At 46.3% G+C, this 20,954-nt stretch overlaps 1 protein-coding gene and 1 pseudogene across 1 annotated transcript; one reads left to right on the top strand and one right to left on the bottom strand.

Annotated features, from left to right (window-relative positions):
- Nucleotides 1–4,847: 4,847 nt before the first annotated feature.
- LOC149346032 (uncharacterized) lies at nucleotides 4,848–9,106 on the bottom strand (annotated as a pseudogene).
- Nucleotides 9,107–11,229: 2,123 nt separating this feature from the next.
- LOC149346031 (flavin-containing monooxygenase 5-like) lies at nucleotides 11,230–18,939 on the top strand. The gene is made up of 2 exons (XM_089585333.1): nucleotides 11,230–11,832; nucleotides 17,695–18,939. The coding sequence occupies exons 1-2, from the start codon at nucleotides 11,230–11,232 to the stop codon at nucleotides 18,772–18,774; spliced, it is 1,683 nt and encodes a 560-aa protein (XP_089441459.1). The 3' UTR covers nucleotides 18,775–18,939.
- Nucleotides 18,940–20,954: the final 2,015 nt, after the last annotated feature.

The following is a 20,954-nucleotide window of genomic DNA, read 5'->3' as shown; positions in this document are numbered from 1 at the left end:
GTTGTGAATTCACATTCTAGCAGAGGAATCTACCAGATGAAATTATATAATTGGGAATATAATCGCGAAATGGTTTCAGGGCATATCCCTTGGCGCTTGCTCCGAAGGATAGGAGAATCGGATAGGAGAATAGAGGTAGCCCCAGTCGAGCGAGAGGGATCTCCAAGTAAATTCTACGGAGAGCAGCGAACCGCGGTCAGAAGAGGAAAAAGACACGGCTGCCAAGCTTTTCCTCCATGCCAGCAGCACCAGTTTATTTTTCTTTAACATGCAGTTCCAATTCACGCGTCCCTGGTCGAGTCTCGTTCCAAAATTGGCAAATTCCTTGCTTCATAAGTTCACTGCGATTATCCTTGACAGCCCGTATCCTTATTCCCGCTTGATTAAATATCAAAGCTGTCTTCTTCAACGCAGTGCTTACTGTTTCTAATCGCAAAAATACGACTGTGAGCGGTTTTAGCATGAAGTACTGGCTTTGGCTCCGGCGTCGTTCTGTTCTTGTGATGCTAGGCCATGAAGAAACGAGATGAGGTGGCTATAATTCTCGATTTCAGTGAAGTGGCCCTGAGTGTCCCCCTCGTGGGACAAAACACTCGCAAGTTTGCGCTTTCATCTTCTTCTCCAAATGCCTCGAACGAATTTAGACGTGTTGAGGAGCACATAACAAAGTTTATCACTTCTGGTATCATGCCCAGAAAATCGCCGCATATTTCCATTTTCTGAGACATGTCCCGCTGCACAAGGTTCAGTATGTGCGCAAGGCAGTGCACGTACTGTCTTTTGCTGTATTAGGGCTTGCAGCCCACCATGCTTCCCTCTCATGTTTGCAGCGCCACGGTAAGTGCTAATGGTTGGTTGTTTTATGGGGTTTAACGTCCCAAAGCGACTCAGGCTATGAGAGAGCCGTAGTGGAGGGCTCCGGAAATTTCGACCACCTGGTAATGCTCAGATTAAAACGATAGAGGTCTTCCTAAAGAACAGCAAAAAGACTGGTCGCTCTGGTATCAGCGAGGTTACTTAATCCACCGAACAGCTCATATGTTTCGAAGTTGTTTTGAACAATACACAAGCATATCAACGTTTGCTCCTCGGCAAATATGTCGCCTGTTTCGTCTATGATCACGGCATAGTGCCCTGCTTTACAAACCTCATTTGTAAGCGAGCGGAGGACGTCATGAGCTATTATTTCCAGCATTTCGTTTAAAATATCACGGGAAAGCCACCAGTTCATTGTTCGAGAAAGCCATGATTGCAGTTCTGGAATGTCATTGGCACGAAATTCCAGAAGCTGTCTTAGATGACTATCTACATCATCATGACTACGCACTGTCTGTCCTTGCCAAGCTAAGCACTGCAATGAAGATAATGCGGCTATCAGTGCTTCCCTCGTGTCTTTCATTTCCTTTTGCTTCCAGAGCCGCTGCGGTGGCTCAGTGGCTATGGTGCTCGGCTGCTGTCCCGAAAGACGCGGGTTCGATCTTGGCCGCGGCGGTTGAATTTCTTTGGAGGAGAAATTCGAGGCCCGTGTACTGTGCGATGTCAGTGCACGTTAAAGAACCCCAGGTGGTCGAAATTTCCGGAGCCCTCCACTACGGCGTCTCTCATAGCCTTAGCCGCTTTGGGACGTTAAACCCCATAAACCAAACCAAACCTTTTGCTTCCCAATTACACAAGCAGATGCTACATTCACCCCCCATTTCACAGATGCGGTTCCAATCATGGCCGCACGATGCTGAATTGAGGCCTCAGGACTCTAATATCTTATAAGAGCTTTCTTCCAGTTAAAATAACCATTCGTCACAAACGTCAATTGAGAGTCCTTATCCCTGGTAGTATTTGGCAGAAAAGTGTTCATAGCACAACCAGCGCGACGTCTCAAAGAATACCCTGCCCGCTAACGCGTCATAAACAAGCCATTCGTACTCCTTTTTCCATGTTGGTTAGCAACGTTGCACCTGTTGTGCTTTAGCAGTAGGGGCTGAATCCTCACGAACAATTTGCATGCGTCAGGAGGTAGTAGTTACAGTGGCAGATGTCAAGCCTGGGCCGCTAAGGCAAACCTCGGTACGTTGAGAGGAGCTCGTTGGAGGTTCCACGCCTGCTGAACTGGGTGTCCTTTGCACACTCTCTTTGGGAGGTTTGTCCTTCTTGATGAGATATTTATCCATTGTTCACTGATTTAAACGGCTTCCTGAAAATGAAATACCAGGGAAGTAAGGTGTGCAAGGAATTGAGCGCCGAAAGCGAGGAAAAAAATCACTCATTGCTTATTTGTGCTAAGTGCCGCGGTCTGTACGGACATTGAACAGATAGCTCGCTCCCAGCGACAGCTTTGGCATACTTTTCAGTGACCAGAGCAGAAGCGACGTCATTCATCCACGGAATGTGCAGCAGTACCTTCTCGATTCTCAGCGATTCTGACATGCGCAGTTTTCCAGGAAATGTGCTACTTGGGCCACCTTCCGGCAAGTGGCGGCGACAAGAAGCATAACTGAATGAGCAGAGGTGAAAAAAGCAACATAAAACGTGAACAAAAGCACGTAAAGAAAAAGCTTTGGGCATGTGTATAAAAATTGTGGGGGTTTAAGCATGGCTAGATTCACTAGTGATACGAGAGAAAGCTGTGTTAAGCATGGTTTCACGGTTTCAATTAGGGAGAACACTCAGGCTACTCCTTTATAGCAGCCGTGATAGCCCCCGTAACAGCATCTTTTCAATCGCCATTTTTTATTTTTTTATTTTTCGTTAAGTTTTGGCGAAACGAAGGCGCTGTATACTTTTGTTTGTGTGCACACCACGGAATGGTGGACACCTACAATTAATCAGGTCAAGGTCCCACCACTTTTTTGAAGGTCAGGCAGCCGTAAAGGTTGACCTTTGCTCATTCATGGCATAGTGAAGCTTTCGTTTCAATATACAGTTAGCCGAAGAATGTTGCGAAGTTTCTTTTCTGTGCTAATATTACACGATGTCACCAGTTGATAATTGTATTTATTAGCGATGCGCCACTCATTGGTGCGCACATTCCCGGACATCCCGGACGCCTTGCTTTCCATCACCTGAGTGCACACCTCACAACTTGCAAGGTATTGACCACATAATGTTAGATGAAGAAGTGTGCAACAGCATTGCAGAAACAATGGTTCAGCAGAGCCTTTGACCGGAATGGTACCAGCTTAGAAAGGAAAGAATTTTAGCAAGCTCAAAGGCCCCTAGAATACGAGTACGGAAGGCCAATTTTGAAAAACTGGCACAGGATTTCTGCAACCACAAAACATTCCAAGGAGCTGCGTGCAAGTACGGCCATGAGTGTGAAGCTACTGCAAGAAGAATCTGTGAGGAAAAAGAAGGCTGTACTGTAACTTCGATGGGCTTGTCATCAGCAAGGTACAGGGTCGGCTTTGTTGCAGCCCAGATGGTTTAGTGCAGACAGGAGAAACCATCTTGAATGAGATTAAATGTCCGTTCAGGTGTCGTGACAAGCCTATCTTTGACGAGCAGGGCAATGTATTTGTTGACTACTTACAAGAAGATTAGGGAACAGTGAAACTTCAAATATTACAAGACAGAGTTAATGAAGACATGCATTCGTGTTGAGAAAAAAAAGTATGAAGGCTAAAATTCCAGTGAATAAAACAGCCATTTTGTACCTGAATGTGTACTTTTAGTAACGCAATATTAATTTGCCATTTTGCAGGCATGATACCACTAATTCCAATTTTGCAACAAAGTTTCCTTGAATTGAGAGAACAGGTGCACACATCTCTTCTGAGAGTGATTTGTATACATTGCGAATTATCATACACTTCTACTTTGTAATTTGAAATGTGTATATTGTGTCATGGATAAAGGTGGACTGTGGAGCAGGAGCAAAAGAATGAAGTGTTGGTGCCAAGGTTTCCATGCTTCACGTATGCTTGCAGCAACTTGGACATCATGCTCGTGTGACTCATTGCAGTGCTGGAATGGAACATCAATGCATGCTCCTACATTCAGGTTCGGTTTATGGGCGTTTAACGTCACAAAACAACTCCGGCTATGGGAGACGCCGTAGTGAAGGGCTCGGGAAATTTCGATCACTGGGGGGTTCTTTAACATGCAGTGACATTGCGCAGTACACGGGCCTCAAGAATTTCGCCTCCACCGAAATTCGACCGCAGCGGCCAGGATCGAACCAGCGCCTTTCGGGTCAGCTGCCGAGTGCCATAACCACTATAGAATTTAGAAGAAATCGACTCTATAAGCTGTTGCACTCCATTAAGAGAAAGTTTGCATCTATTTTGTGTACATTGGCACTGCATGTGCTCTTTGCTCAATTCTGCATAACTGTGATATATTTTGTTTAACTGTTATATTTTCATTATGTCATCTATGATTCAGTGCATAATCTATACAACCGTGATCTTCTCATCTTGTAATCTACAATTCAGTTATATAATCTGCATAACTGGGATCTTCTCATTATGTAATCTAGGATTCAGTAATATAATTTGTATAACAGTGATATTTTTATCATGCGATCTATGATTCAGCACGCAATTCAATATTTTGGTTTGCAATAAACAGGTTTATTTTTATCATCATGACTTCTAAGCATCATGACTTCTGCACGATTTGCAACAGTCTGGACAAGTAGGTGAGTCTTGTTTTGCCAATACTGTATTTATAGCCGCTTCACTGCTAAAGCTTTATTTGCTATCAGAAACAATTAATACTGCAAAATGCCAGTGAACAATGTTCCTTTACATATGTGCTTGTGGCTTCAGCAGTGAAATAGTAGCAGAGAGGCCACAAGGTACAGCAATGAAAACATGGAAACAAATATTCAGCAGCCTTAATAGCCCAAAATCACGTTCGGTTCATAAAAATGACGCACCAAGCCTTCAAAAAGTAATCACAATTGATCTTTAAAGATTGGTGCTTGCATGTTCGCCAGATCACAACACATGTGCACAATCTTATCAATATGCACTCTAAGTCCGATGACAACCGAGTACTCAATATATCCTCTGGATGCATCGCTCTACATTCATGCGATGTGATGCCACCTTGTATGCCTGCTCAGCAGATGTGAACTGCTCGTTCATGTGGGCAAAAGGCATTTCAAGGTTAACCCGGCATGCATCCAAATCACACCTGATGTGAGGGAGCCCTTTGTCTGCCATCACCAGGTCATCTGGCTCAAGACGTTCCAGCAGGCCACAATTAGCGGCAGTGTAGGTATCAGTTGACCTCCCAACAAAGACATTTGAAACGAAAGTTATGAAGCCTCATGGAGTTATGCCAATTATGAATTTCAATCTGAATGTGCTCTTATAGCTGCACCAGCAGTTGACTTGCTCGTGTACCTCAGCCGGTTTTTTTATGGGGACTTCAGTGCAATCGATAATAACCCTGCACATGGGATACTTATCCCTGAATGAAGAAGGCATGGTCTCCTGCACCACATCCCGCGAAAACCAAACCAGCCATCCCTGTGTCTTGCTGTACAAGGTATTCAAAATGGCATGGAATATGCGTGCATGCGATGTTCTGCATGCGACGCATGCAGAACAAGGCACCCAGCGCTGCAAAAGTCAACCCGTGCTTCATCTTCATTAGGAATAGACAGCGCCTGTGCTGTCTTTCTCTACCCTGTCGTCCTTGTTTTTAAGCGCTACTACTATGTCCTCTGAATAGCAGAAGCCGGCTTCCACCAGTGATGTCGGTTGCTCGTGGTGCTTTGGCCTGCACAATGTGAGAAAATCATGTCGCACAATTATTATTTTCAGTCATTAAAGATTTTAACTCTGGTGTCTCTAAATATTGTCTTAGAGCCAGTATTACATTTACAGCAAGATATTTTAATTCCTTTCGCCTCCAGAACCATGCACTAAGTGTCGCGCATGTGTCAGACGGTTTAAGAGCGTACGTTGTTGGGCTAGTCGGTCAATCATGGTGAATACAAGGGGGGGTACTGTGAAATGTGACGGTGAAATGTGGTTAACCTTCTCGCACTGGTTAGGACGAGATACAGAACGCAACTGTGTCAGCATGCCCAGAAGAACCGCAAAGCTGGCAAGTGCAACACCGGTCAAACTCCTAAGGGCTTCACCATCTCCAGATGACACGGATTCATAGCCATTGAATCCTTTTGTCCTGATCTTATCCACGTTGATGGTTCCTACACTTTTATCATATTTTATAGTCCCTAAAGACTGAATATGACAGCACTGTACATACGCTCCGAGCTCTTCTGAATATAAACAACTCAAAAGCGCACAGGATGCAGATGTGCCTAGGCTGCCCTCATCCGTCTGTGTAGAAGCCTGTAAGGGCAAAACATACGATACTACCGTTTTTGAAGTAAGGCAAGTAAAAATGGAAGGCAACATTTTAAACCAAACAGCATGCTACCTCTTTTTTCCCTCCAGCATACATGTCAACATGTGACAACTCTGGTTTTGGCGACTCTGCGGCCAGCTGCGCGCCTTCATCAACTGGACAGTTTTCATTGCCCGCTGCCAGACTGTCTGCCCGTTTGGTCCACTTAAGTCACAAACATGAAAATGCCCTTAAAATTGCACCTTGAACTGCTACACATCGTGTTCACTAACGAAAATGCAGCTAGAATTGAGGAGAATAAAAAGCCCTCGACTGGTAACTGCAGTCAGAAAACAAGCAGTTGCATGTTATGCTGCTAAACGTAACACATTAGCAAATGTGGAATGCCTGCCGGTAAGCAGCAAAGTAGGCATTGACATCAAATTCATTAAAATAAATGTGCTTAAGATATTTCTAGAATATTTAATGCTCTTTCTAACCTATTTGAAGCCTCATAAATGGGCATTCATATGCCAATTTCTTCTCGGACAACTTTATGTACAAGAGGCCTTTTTCCAAGCATGTAGCTTCTTAAAAGAAAAATAAAAGATGAATATGCATCCCAAATCACGACCAGGAACAAAATGTGTGCGCGCAAATGAATTTGCTGCAGTAATTAGACCTGCTCATTATAAAAGCTCTCATGAGCTACTTATGCTGCTATCACGCGCGCCAAGCGGTCACTAGACTTTTCCAACAACGCAGGTAGTTCTGCGATTAATAGAGGTCAAGAATGCACCGCGAAAAACATCTTGTGATAGCGCGCGGAGCCGAGTTCTGCGGCAACGTCTCCGTGCCCAAAACCGCAGCATTTTCGACACGCGAGCTTCCGTAACCAAAAAACGCGAGCTTTCCCGTCGTGAACATTCAAGGGCTACGTTTATATGAACAGCCACACGAGTTCGGCACAAACGCCTCCACGGGCCATAACAGCAGCATTGCCGTCACGGCAGCTTGCGTAACTAAAAAACGCGAGATTTCCTATCGTGGATTGTTAAGGTCTATGTTTACGAACAGCCACAGCCTATTTAATTGGCAACAGAACAAGACTCACCGTTGGAAGCGCGATTTATTCTCTTTGGCTGTAGTACTGCGGTGACGCCTTCGGAAAAATTGCAGGTGCACATGAAGGAGATACCGGGTTAGTTGACGGCTGACCGCCAACGAAATGCACGCTGCAAATTTTCGACCACTCCTGTGGTCCACTCGCTCCCGTCGCCACTGAAAATCAAGCGCAGAACGAACGTCGTGAAACGCACCAGCGCGCCTATGCCATACGTGAAAAACTCTGTTTATGCGACGCACGCAGCGAACCGTTTGGTCTCGCTGGTGTTGAAGGCACGGCCCCGTAGAAAAACGGTAAAACCTTGTTCCAGGAGGGCAATCCCTGTATGTATTGCGGCAGTTTACGACGCAGCAGTTCGCGCGCCACACTGCGCCGCCTCGAACGCAGCTACCTCAACGGTCTCGTCTCCTATGGGGATCACAATGCCTGCTTCACTTGCCGAACGTCTTGCGGCGCCACTGTCGCAGCGCATTTTTACGATTATTAGCAAATTAATGGTCTCCTCAGACCCTGAGACCATGAATCTGTCCAGGATAGGAAGGATTAACTGTTGGGCTTGCAGAAACCGAGGCAAACATCGTTGCCAGGTTCCTTTGTCCTCTACGATAACCCTGAAAGGCATATCTTGTTTGTTCGTCTTGATGCTTGAAGGGCTTTAGACGGGTCTCTTTGCATTATGTGAATTGTTTCTGTAGCTTTTCATTACCTAGGGAGCCGCAGTTAATAGCTACACTGTCCCTAATTTTTGCCAAATTCCTCTGGCCAGTTTTCGCGGGGGGGGGGGGGGGGGGGGCAAAGTTTTTTTACCCGCGCTGCGATGCCCGTCAAACATTTTCTTCCGCTCCTCAGAACTACTTTTCCTTCCTTTTCCGGCCTTTGACCTTTTTCCTTGTGCTATTTCTCGGAGGTGCTAGACTCCAGTAGCGGCGTGCTCACGTGCTTCTATAGTTATTCGAATGTCAGCGAAGCATTAACACACGTTGCGATCAATAAAATATATTAAAATGTGGGTAGGAGGGCAGAATGAACGAAATTTTGAAAATTACTGGGCGTATCGCGTTGTGTAGAAATTCTGAACCATTATAAATATCTTGGCGTCGTTCACATTCAACATGACCTGGGAACAGCCCATTATTTATTTATCAAGAATAACACCACTAGTAAATGATATTATATAGATCTCGCATATCTTCTCTTAAACAAGTCACTCTTCCTCTATCAACACCCCCATCTTTTTCAGATTTTTACTGTAATTTGGTATGGGAAGTAGCACATTTCTCAAACCTCCAGCGCATTCGTTTACTTGGAAAGAAAATCTCTGACAAATTTATGATGAACCACACTAATCTCTGTGCGAATCTCTTGCTCAAGTCCTACGTAATCGAATGATTTTGTCTATTAAATTTGCATACAAAAGAAAAATACAACCGTAAAAATTTATTCCTACATGCAGCAAAGTATAGTTATTCATCGAGATTTGGTACGATTAAAAAAGTAAATATCGCACTTTTAGACGAGATCTTCGGAAGAATCGGTTGTGCCCGCGACCCGACTCACTTAAAGTAAACTTTTTTTTCGTGATACCTTCACTGTTAAATCATTATTCCATGAGTAGTATAAACATGCACGTCTGTATATACCGTAATTTTCTTCGAAGTATTCCTCAGAGCGCGGCATGTAGCGAAAGCATACTTTGTAAAAACGCGACAGCATATGTTGTAAAAAGCGAAACCATATGTTGTAAAAAACAACCAGCACAACGGCAGCAGTGGTGAAATGAGCCTGAGGACAGCCTGGTTCTGGTTCACTAAACACGCACCGCGACAGCAATGGAGCGGAAGCGATTATCCACCTTCGTCTTCGCAATAGTTACTTATTTTTTTATGCGTTTTGCGCGCTATCTTGTCAGTGATTAGTATATCCAATACCTCCGCTGCAGTCAGAACGAGTGGGTTAGCGGGCCATCCAAGTTCCTCATGAGCAGAATTTTTCCACAGCCCTTTCATATCTTTGTGACTGCATAGAAAGTAAGCACCTCTATCTGTACTAGTACTGAAATGAGCTTCTCAGCTATCATTGCGAGATAGTGCAGAGCTTGTTTAAACGCTTGTGATACTCGCTTGTGTCGTCGGAAGCGCAGTCGAGGTAATGCCCAGTCATTAGCCAAAGTCATTTCTTGATAGGAAAGGGTAACGCACTTTGGAGGAGCTTCTTCGCGTAGGAAAGGGGGAACCACTTTGTAATGCGTCTTCGATGACAACACCATCGCAGGCGCATTGTTGAGGCATATACGCCCTCAAGCGTCGAGCCTATCGCCGCACACCCTAGTACACGGAAAGCGATGAGCCAGCTGCATTGGGCCTGATGCGGTAGCTACCAGCGCTCTCTCGGTGCCGAAAGGAGTGATAAGAGCTACGAACATGAGGGAGAGGAACCACTCAGTTTTTTACCAAGCGTCCAGAACGTCCTCAGCTTGTTGCAGCAAAGCTTTTGGCACGCATTCGCAGTTTAGTCATTATCTTTATACCCCCCCCCCCCCTCCCGAAATAGTGGCTTCTCGGCGTTGAATTGAAACAAATGAAGTAGGTCATCGAGGTGATGAGACACTAGCCAAGCACGATAGGTGAGATGCGGAGGATTGGGGATGTGGTGGGATCTGACGGTGGCGGGACAGGGGCATAGGTATCATGAAGGGAATAGTGTCATGCAAAAAACGCGCAGTGGGACGAAGATTGAAAACGAACACAGCGCTATCAACTGAAGAATTTATTCCCGCATCGACAACACCCTACGTTCGCACGGAGGGAGGTGCAATATGGGCTTGTTGGCTCGGTGCGTAATCTATTGAAGCACAGCTCTTAGGCAGTAAGGAGAGTGTTGCTTCGAACACTGCTCACAGTGTTGATGTCAGATGAGTCGACTAGCCCGCATCACCCGTAGACCTTAACGGCAGTGCAGGTGAAAAAAAACAGTAACTCTGCGTGCCCGGCCAAATTCAATACCTTCCCGCTAAAATTTCTTTTCTCTTGTCATTTGATACAGGCCCGGCTGCCACGCTTGCCGTGCTTATTGAAACTGTTTAGTTTATCGGCGCCCGTGATGCTTGTAGTGGTCAAGAAGTAGCCGTTATGCTTAGCTTTGTATTTCGGAAAACTTTGAGCACACTAACAGTGGCGAAAAACACGAATGACGCACTGGAGAAACGCATCCCGTGTTTCCAACCGTATCAAGCGCGTCGACAGGTCGCACAGTTATACAGTGTGTGCAGGGAAGATGCGCATGTAGTATATGTGCGCAGAAGAGCGGTCGATTTGAACTAACACATATAAACACATATTTACAACTCATTCACTATGTGCGCCCATGCACTGCAATGATTGATTAACACGATATCATTTGAATTGTCATCTAACAAAATATTTCCGTCTTGTCTCTCACGTCAGTAAATCTATGCTAAGAGTCCTTTGACCTCATTCCATTCTTGCGAAGAACCCGTTTGTGTCTGCAGACACCGGAGCGGGGCATTTTCATCCGCGCTTCTCTTCGTTTTCGCTACACCGGGTATCAGCCGGAGAGGAGATGCGTGGTGAGAGGGGTAGAGAGTGAATGGGCTAAAGAGAAGGAGAGGCGGTAAAACCAGGTCTTTAAGGTGCGCCCGAGCTGATCTCGTAACGCATCAAGATAGCCATCTCCCTAATCGCGCCGCTGTTCGAGTTACGGTGCAACGACCTGCCTGTATCTCGAGAATGTTGCTCCTCTGTCTGTTACAGCAGCGCCCAGAACCGCTGAACACAGGTGCGATGAGGGTCGCCGTAATCGGCGCCGGCTGCTCCGGCATAACGGCCGTCAAGGCGTGTCTCGAAGAAGGCCTGGACGTTGTCTGCTTCGAGAGGGCCTCGAACTCTGGCGGACTATGGTGGTACCGGGACGAGACGCCGGAGTCGGGAACAGGCACCGTAATGCACTTCACCGTGGCCAACACCAGCAAGGAGATGTCCTGCTACAGCGACTTCCCACCCGACAAGGACGCACCCTGGTTCATGACCCACTGGCAGGTTCTCGACTACATTCGCGGCTACGCCGACCACTTTGGCGTGATCCCCAAGGTCCACTTCAACCACGAGGTCCTCTGGGTGGGGAAAGACGGTACTGTTCGGGTTCGGGACTCGAAGACTGCTCGTGAGTGGGAGGAGGTCTTCGACGGCGTCCTTGTCTGCACGGGTCACCACGCGTCACCTTCGGTGCCAGATGTTCCTGGGCGGGAGCTCTTCCGCGGGAGGGTGATGCATTCGCGCGACTTCAAGTACGCCGACGACACATTTAAGGACAAGACTGTGGTCGTCGTGGGGTTTGCGAATTCTGCTCTGGACATCGCCGTCAATCTGAGCAGCGTTGCACGTCAGGTAAGCATATACAAGAGTTGTGCCGAAGCAAAAGGATGCGTTCGTTCTGTCCTCCCAAAATGTAACCGATCACTCAATTTATTCAAATAACAAAACAATCGTAAACACTGTTTTCAACATACTAAAGTAAAACTCTTGTTTGGGCGAGTTCGTTCATCTTTGAACGGGTACGTACTTTGAACGGATACGCGAAAAAGACGGGACACAACAAAGGAACACACACGACATATACAGAGCGCAACTTCCAACTAGTTTATTTTCGTAGAAGGAAGATACATTTATACCGGTGCCGGGCAGTCACAAGATTAACAAGCAAAAATACGACTTCATGTCAGCATCCCGCCGCCAATTGTGCCACCACATAGCAAAACGTGTAAAACTGACATCCTCTAATACAATAATCAAATACATGAAAAGACCATTTGCTATACGATGAGCAAATTTTACGCATTGACCGATTTATTGTTGTTTTTATTTACTTTGACACTGCTTTTGCTAAGAGATGTTTATGCTATGTTCATCGTTCACCTCATGCATCATCTTTCCTTTTGTCTGTGTTATGGTCTTTTCATGTATTTGATTATTGTATTGGAGGATATCAATTTTACGCGTTTTGCTATCTGGTGGCCCACTTGGCGGCGGGATGCTGATATCTTTAATTTTGGTTGATAGGAGCGTGCTATTTCTAAGGAGCTTGGAGCTGAACAAAGAAAAACCACAGAGTAGTTCAAAGCATGAATTTAGAAAGTTAAGACATTTACGTGCCACTGATGGAGCATGTTGCCTTTTTGCCAATTTCGAAGGCGTCTGTGGTCAGTCGAGGCTATTCATTTGAACATTTGTCAAGAATATTTTGTTTTTCCTTTCTCCTCATCCTTGCACATCAGAGGAAAAGGTGTCAATGACACGTCAATAATGATTTATAAAGCCGAAAACAATTTCTTTAATTGGTGTCTATGACAGCTCCTTTTCGAGTGCCTATTACAGGTGCCGTTTTCAACCCACGTGATTTGCAACTGCGTTCGCATAAGTCAATATCTGCCTCTTCTTCCGACAAAGTGCACATTTCCTAGTAGCAGTTGAGGTCGTTCCGTACGTTCAAAATATTGAGTGTAATGGGCGCGACACGAGCACAGTGGAGTTTGGCAGACGCTAAGACGCGACATGATTTACAGTCGAACTAAGCGAGTCTTAAAAGGGGGAAAATGACATCTAAGACACGTTTTCACTTTCATCCTAGAAAACCTATTGCGTTCTGACCTAGATAAAAGAAAACTGCCATCAAAAAGTAATGAGTTTTGCAGAGCCCTATATCCAATGTACGCGGCCTCTGCTACATGGGCTTCGAACTGAATGTACACTCATGAACCTCTCAGACTCCAAGGTAGAGGTGGAGCGCGGCTGACATCACTCCTAGAGTAATACGCTTCAGAACAATGTTTCATGAACAAGATAAACCACCAGTGACCTCATTTCAGGCCAGTGCATGTCACTCGCTTCGGGAGAGGACACTAACACTTTGGACTCGTGCAAGATAATGGTCAAGGCCACAATTGTATGCGCCTGCGATTTTCTGCACATCGTGGAAGTGGTACAAATGCGCTGGCATCTTGAATAAACAGCGCGAACGAAGACGAGCACAAAAGACAAGAAAACGGACGACACAGCGCTGTGTCGTCCGTTTTCTTGTCTTTTGTGCTCGTCTTCGTTCGCGCTGTTTATTCAAGATGCTTAACCAACTAGCCCGCCAAAACGTGTTAGCGCTGGCAGCGCCCGCTGCCGAAGAACGCATGCCAACGCCATTTAGAAGGGTGATGGTTCGGGCTAGTGTGCAATTCACATGAGGTTCCATAGCGCAGAAACAGCGATGGGACAAGGCCCAAACTCTAAACTTCCACTAAACGCTTTATTTGGCGCTCAAAGTGTTTATAAAAGTACAAACCAGGTTCGAGAGCAAAAACACATTAAAGGTTATCAGGCTGGCAGTACGAAATTTGTCAACAGACACCTCTAAATAAAAAAAACCTAACCAAGTTGCAAGAAAAATACAAACAAAAGCTAGTATGCACGTTTCACAAGTTGGCACATTTCCCTGCATGCATCCAAGGAGGCGATGTCTTTTTTTGGTAGTGATATGTACTTCTCATACAACTTGCGCGATTTCACAATTGTAGTTGTGAAAACAACAACTGCAAACATAGCTCCGAGGATTACCTGGTGACAGGGAAACAATTAGGATGAAGGAATCAGATGATAAATGAGGCCTTTTCAATGCAAAAAGGCTGGGTTTGAAAAATTGAGTGAGTTAATATAGTTAAGAGGGGATAGCAATCTCGTGCGCACGGCAGGCGCTGAACAAGACATGTCCGCACCTCACTGATGAAAGCGTCAACCTGCAATTGGAACGGTTGCACAGAAGTGGTTACCCAAAGGGCTTCTTGGTGTCTGCACCTGAAAGCCGTTAAAAAGTTTGCGGCCTCAAAGAGGGCCAACCGAGGAAGAAAAAATGAGACGGGCAGTGGCCCTGCCTTACATGCATGGGCATTCATATGCGTTCAAAAAAAGTGCGAGCAGATTTGACGTGAATGTCGTGATGTTAGCGCCGAATAAACTGAGGAGCCCGTGCCGAAAAGTCTACTCAACGAGCAAGGCCATAGAAGGTTGCGGCGCACGGCACGGAGAAAAGTACGTGGCCTGCTCCATGAGAGACGTCTACAAAATCAAGTTATAGTCATACGTGGTACGGTCGAAGTCATAAGTGAGGCAGAGCGAGCGTTGCCTTAACGAGCGGTTAAGGGAGCACCGGAATGCGTCTGACGCTATGGAAGAGCTCGGGAGTCTGACAGCTTCTTGCTCTAGATGCGTGAAGGACGGATCTGAGACGAATCCCCGAGAAAGGCTTCGCGAGGCTGGGTTTGAAGGAACAACCTTGGCCAAATCGAATAAAGGGAAATTACTAAAGCCTTCAGAATGACGCCGGGGCAGGAGGGAGCATGCGTCTGAGTACCGTCAGTGGCTCTCAAAGAAGGATATGCAGCAGCTTAATCAAGGTTGTAAGAGCAGAAGATAGGTTTAATTGCTCGGAAGCACTGTTGTGAACAATACGATGCACGGGGCCCAAGCCACCCAAAAGTGTTTTGGGGCTGCGGCACAGATGTTTTTATTACGACTATCTATTCGCAAAAGTGCGCTGAGTTGTACATGACAGCCAGACGCACGGTTTCCGAAAACAGCATGGTGTATTTTGATTTGCCACTTTTAATCAAGTGATTCTTCTTTCGTTATCCTTTCCGTTTCCTTTTTCTTCATGCCGAGAATAAACCTTCAGTTTGTAGTGTGCGCCTAACCATGTAAAACGTCTTTCCTGGCTTCTATTTTGTTTCTTGTAAAACTATGCAGCGCCTGCCATTTAATCCAGTTTTAATGAGATATTTGGCTTGGTAGAAGCTATACGTTTCAGTGTCCTCACAAATTATACCCAGCAGAAGTCGCTGAATGGCTGTCCTCTCTTCACGGTCATGATTAGTAGAAGTGAAACAGAATATGCGCCAACTTTTTGTTGCTGTCGATTTCTTGTCGCGTGCACATGTTTATAAAGCTGCCCACTACAGTTTGTTTCTTATTCATTAAAGAACCACACCTCTAAAAATTATGGAAGGTGAAAAATATTGAAAGAAAATACAATTGAATATATTTAAAAGTAAAGCAAGGTTGTTAACTAAACTACAGAACAAACTCGAAGTCGTTTCCCTGCACTCAAATAAAAGTTTCGCAGTCCCTGTGGAATAGTACGCATGTTTTTATTTTAACAAAGCTTCTGTTTGGGTTAGATGGTGCATAGCTTTTTTTTAAACGAATTTAAGCGCACAAGAACAAGCACACAAGAAGAGGAAACACACACCAAAAATGTTTTTATTCTTCTCTTATCGGCATGTGGCGGACATCACGCTGAATAAATTCTGAATATGCCCGGCATCCGTGCGGGTGCTGTAGTCTGATCTATTTAGCGCCGTAGTTCTTGAGAGTTCGAAGGTGGCAAAAGCAGCCCATAGCACTTTAATGGTACGTTCAAAAACTCGTTCCAAAACAAAAAAGCGGTAGGGTTTTAACGTAGTTAAACCGAGCAGACGCGCTAAAGCATGTGTTAATTCTTCGCTTCTTTCTGGCATCTGCGTGTGAACGCAGCTGCGTTTCTCGTTCTTCATCTCCACTTGGCGGCAGCTGACGCGATGCCCTCCTGCCATTGGCTGCACCATGCGCGACGCTGCCATTGGCTGCAGCTTGCACGACGCTGCACCGAACTAACCCGAGCTTACCCGAGTTAGTCTAAGGCATCACACATGATTCTTGGTTGGGTTTGACCGTGTTAAGTAGTGTTTTCGCAATAAAAAAATAACATTCGGACTTCTAACTGAAATCCATTTACTTTTGGGCATCATTGGACCCACTTTGGTTACAAACCAATTGCAGTCGATTGGTCCGGCCTCCACTAGTTCAAACGCTCAATGGTGTCCAAAATCTGTTGTTTCCAATTGTAACAATTGCATTTTCTCCCAGGACTGCAACGAGACGATCTGGCTAGTGCCAACATTTTTGCAAGAGAACTGAAATTATGACAGTTGCAAGCTTCTTGGGGAGGTTAAGGAATTAAACAATAAAACTCATTTTTGAAAGTTTGTTCTGTTTGAGTCCTTTGCATAGGACCCCATTGGATTCTTCCGCCTTGATTCCAAAAATACAAGCTAACATAACGCAGAAGGAACATAAGCGCAATACATTCTGACAGAACACGCTTATGCTCCCACTTACGTACCCTGTCCACGGATCGCTACTGCTGGAGCCAGTCGCGCTTGCTCTTCGAGTGAAGTTGTTTCATTTAATCAAGCACGCCGCGGTGGTGGAACTAATGAAAACAAGTAAGGCGATATAGTTGCGAACATGTTTTTTTGCGATAGCATTGAACCCTCAGCAGCACAAAATCCTGGCGCCGTCCGGTGTTTTCCAGAAAAATACTGATCGCCTAGCGCGCAGTAGTGTCATCAGACACGGCACCGGAACGGGTGAACCACATTTTCTGAAGGGAATGACGTCATCAGACTGGAGATAGCCCATTGGCTGGAGGGAAGTGACGTCACCGGACCAGAATCGCCTGTGTGGAGCCTCCACTTCATCAACAGCTTAGAATGTTATCGCATTGCGAATACATATTGGAATTAGCCGTCCTTTTGTTTTCTTTTTCTGCAAAAACTCACCTAGTTCGATGTGTTAATAGAGGGAACTATGGAAATCCCAGCCAAAGCAATCATTTGTTTGAGTTGGAAGATTTCCAATCGCGCATTTTCCACCAATTAGAACACCCAACTGGACCTTTTCATTGGGCTCTTTTGCAAAGCTCTGGGCTTCAAATGACTTGAAGATGCGCAGTTTTAAATTTCATAATCAGGAAGTGTAATTAGCACCAATGCTTTTTTTTTACTGGCACACCCCTTAGAATCACAGGAACCAACTGGAATGTCTAACTATCGGAACCTGTCGGATTCATCCAACAGGTTTTGTATACTCTGTTTGGTTCCTAAGATTGTTATTGGTGTTACCTCTCCTAATGAATTATCCAAATGCATGACATGATACCAGTTGTAATCTTAGAAACCAATTCAAATATACTTTTCGGATCTGCAAAATCAGCTGGGTAATAGAATTGTACCAACTATTTTTACTGCTAGAACTGTTGCAACCACCTGGATCAAACTGACTGTCCAGTTCTTCCGTATAAATTCAGTTGGGATTACCTATATGTGCCAATGTGTTTTTTTACTGGGATATTGTCCGCTTCACCCATTGAATCTGTTTTTCACGGCGCAGGTTTTTATCAGCACGAGGCGAATCAACTGGATTTTTCCACTTGTATACAAGTCCGTCCCTATTGACGTGCACGTTTTGAACCAGACGCGACTCTGGCTCTACAGTTGGCTGCCACAGTGGTGCTTCAGCCGCTTCGTCGTCAGGGTAGTGAACGACGTCTGGGACCACGAAGCCCTGGGTCTTGTAGCCGATCACGACGTCATGACTCAGGCTATCGTCGCCAACCAGTACATCGAAGGCAAGATCACCGACGGAACCGTCAAGATCCGTGGGCCACCGCAAACATTCACCGAGAAGGGCCTCGTCTTGGACAACGTAGAGGAGGACGTGGATGCCGTGATCTTCGCCACTGGCTTTAGTACCGGCTTGCCGTTCCCGACGGACGCTCTGCCCAGGGACGGAGAACGGCTTCTGCTGTACAAGATGATGATCCCACCAGCGAACCCAAATGTCACGTTCCTGGGATTCGTCGACGCCAACGGGAGCCTTGTGCAGGCGTTCGAGATGCAGGCGCGCTACATGGCGCGAGTTTTCTCAGGCAAACTGACACTGCCCTCCAAAGAGGCTATGGAAGACGCTGTGGCTGTGACGCAGCGGATGATCAGGTCGTCCTTCGTTAATACGTCAAGACACTCCCTGATGATCGACAAGATCGCCTACGTCGAGGATCTCGCTAAAGCAATTGGTGCTAAGCCTAACTACCTGAAGCTCTTGCTCACGGATCCGAAGCTCTGTTACGCTCTTATGACCTCTCCCGTCCTCAACTATCAATACAGGCTCGTAGGACCGCACTCCTGGCACGGAGCTCGGCACGCAATCCTGCGGTTCCAGGAAAGGCTGCGAGCTCCACTGCACCCCCTCAGAAACGGCAAAGACTGCCACCCCTCCGCAGCTACCAACCTCGCAGCCATCAAAGTGGCAGCACTAAGCATTGTCGTTGGGCTCTCAGTCTTCCTGATATGCGGCACTTTAAATGGCACGAAGTACAGCAGTCCCGTCTGGTGGCACAGGGCAGCGGAGCGTATGCTTGCCTTAGCTTATGGCATAGGCAGGCCTTTTACAACAGTGGCTGAAATGTAAGCTAATAAGCATCAGGTGAGTAGCAACGTCTCGAAGTGAAAAGTTTTGTAAAATTATTAACTGTTACGAAACGTGGGCATCACATCACCAGGAAGTGGTAATTTCATTGGTACAGTTCTTGCACCGAAGCGATATACTGTGTGTCTCTTCTTTTTAGAGTGTAAAATAAGTGTCATTTCAAAACACACAGACGCCGACCAGAAAAATGAAAAATTGTAATTGACGTTTGGGCGCCCAGAACGGGGGCCTTGTTCACAATGGAATCACACCAAGAGGGTTCGTCTTTAAAAGCTATATAATCGCCGTAAGGATCGCGCGTAAATCGGGTTAAGATTGCCCTCGTTATGATTAGGCTCGTGAGCCGTCGTCTGTATCACCAGGGACTGTAGATGAAGCCGTGATGCTGTCAGTTTTCTTTCGCGATGATTATTGCCTTTTCCCAATTGATTGTGTGATTTTGCGGCACCGCGTGCTCTGCCAAGGCGTTATTGCGGGGTCCCATGGACCATGGGGGTCCATGGGACCCCGCAAAAACATGAGACACCCAATACAAGCAAGTCCATGGGGGTCCCATGGACTTGCTTGTAGTAATTTCCCCTAAAAGCAAAGTAGGTATTGCTCAGGCAGAAATCAAGGAGCCGGCGCAGGTCCCGTGCTTCAATTGGCGATCTTTCCGGTAGAGAAGCATCGCTATCGAGCACAGCGGTGCATACGTCGACAGCCAAGTCAGTCGGTACACTCGTGAACAGGGACTTCACGTCGAAAGACACCATCACGTCACTGTCTTCGATCAGGGTGTCGCGGGTCTTCTCAACAAAGTCGTATGAGTTGCGAACGTGACAAGTCCCATGGCCAGCAAGCGGGGAAAGAACACGGTGCAAGAATTTGGAGAGGCTGTGCAGCGGGGAGCGGGTAAAATCCACGATAGGTCGCATTGGAACTCCTGGTTTATGTATCTTTGGCAAACCATAAAACGCTGGCGCGGAACCATTATGGCATAGTAGCTTGTAGTAGAGCGGTTTTTGGCTTGGCGGGACGAACTGAAATACATCGGCGAGAAGCTTCTGTAGTTCCCTCTCCAACTTGAGTGCAGGATCCTTCTTGAGGCGGACGTACGTGTCACCGTCTTCCAGGAGAGACACCACCTTGCGGTCATAGTCAGACTTGTCTAAAAGAACTGTCGCGTTGCCTTTGTCTGCTGGCAAAATTACAATATCTTTGTTGTCACGGAGGTTCTTCATAGCGGAATGTTCCTCACGAGACAAAGCAGAACCGGAAGGCCCGCGATGAATGGCGTTGAGAACGCCCACCGCCCGTGTGCGGGCCTCTTCACGGCGAGTGTTTTCAACTTGGTCGATCGCATTCTCCACAGTGCATACCAACTTCTTCCTATTCGGTGCAGCTCCTAGGTTGAAATTCAAATCCAAATTCAGAACAGCCTCTTCAGCTCGGTTGGGCGTATACGATGAAAGGTTATGCACAGCGGGTGTTAAAACCATCGTCTGCCCTGTCTGGTGCTCGGATAGGAGCCTGCTTAACTTATTGTCATGAGCACGCTCACATCTCTGGCGATGACGTTCCATATTCTGATTTGCGTGCAACTGAATGCTGGTGAGCTCATTAGGACATTGGTGTTCCAGACGACGACAAGCAAAAAACGATTCGTTCTCCAGTGCGCGGACTTTTCCCTTGAAGTCCAAGATTCTTGCTTGCAGGAGCAGACGTTCCGCTTTGCCAGCCACACTGAGCCCAAAAGGCGTCGACACCGGTCTGTTGAGACGCAAGGAGCGGAGAACCATGGAGCGGGCTTTGCATGTTAGAGTAAAATTCAGATGAGCCTTGAATGAGGCAATACGGCAGTTGAGGCAAACATGCTGACGAATCTCGGTGATGATTCCCCCAAAAAAACGTGCGGCTATTCCTTATGTCCGGAAAACAAGTGAATGCCTCGCACGTGTATTACGAGAGTATGACGTGCAAGTTGTCCATCTTCCCGCCAAGAAAATGTGACAACTGATGAACATATAATACCAGTTACCAAAAGAGAAGTTCCCAGGAGTTGTCTACGCCATCCCTTGCGCAGATTGCAACGGTGTCTACATCGGCGAAACTGGAAGTTATAAGAAGCGCTTACAGCAACATGCTCGTGATGTGCAGAGAGAAAATACCCGCAATAACGC

This window comes from Amblyomma mixtum, chromosome 4 (assembly GCF_055824585.1).
Source record: "Amblyomma mixtum isolate Tamu chromosome 4, ASM5582458v1, whole genome shotgun sequence".
NCBI lineage: Eukaryota > Metazoa > Arthropoda > Arachnida > Ixodida > Ixodidae > Amblyomma > Amblyomma mixtum.
This window is presented reverse-complemented; position numbering and strand designations above follow the sequence as displayed.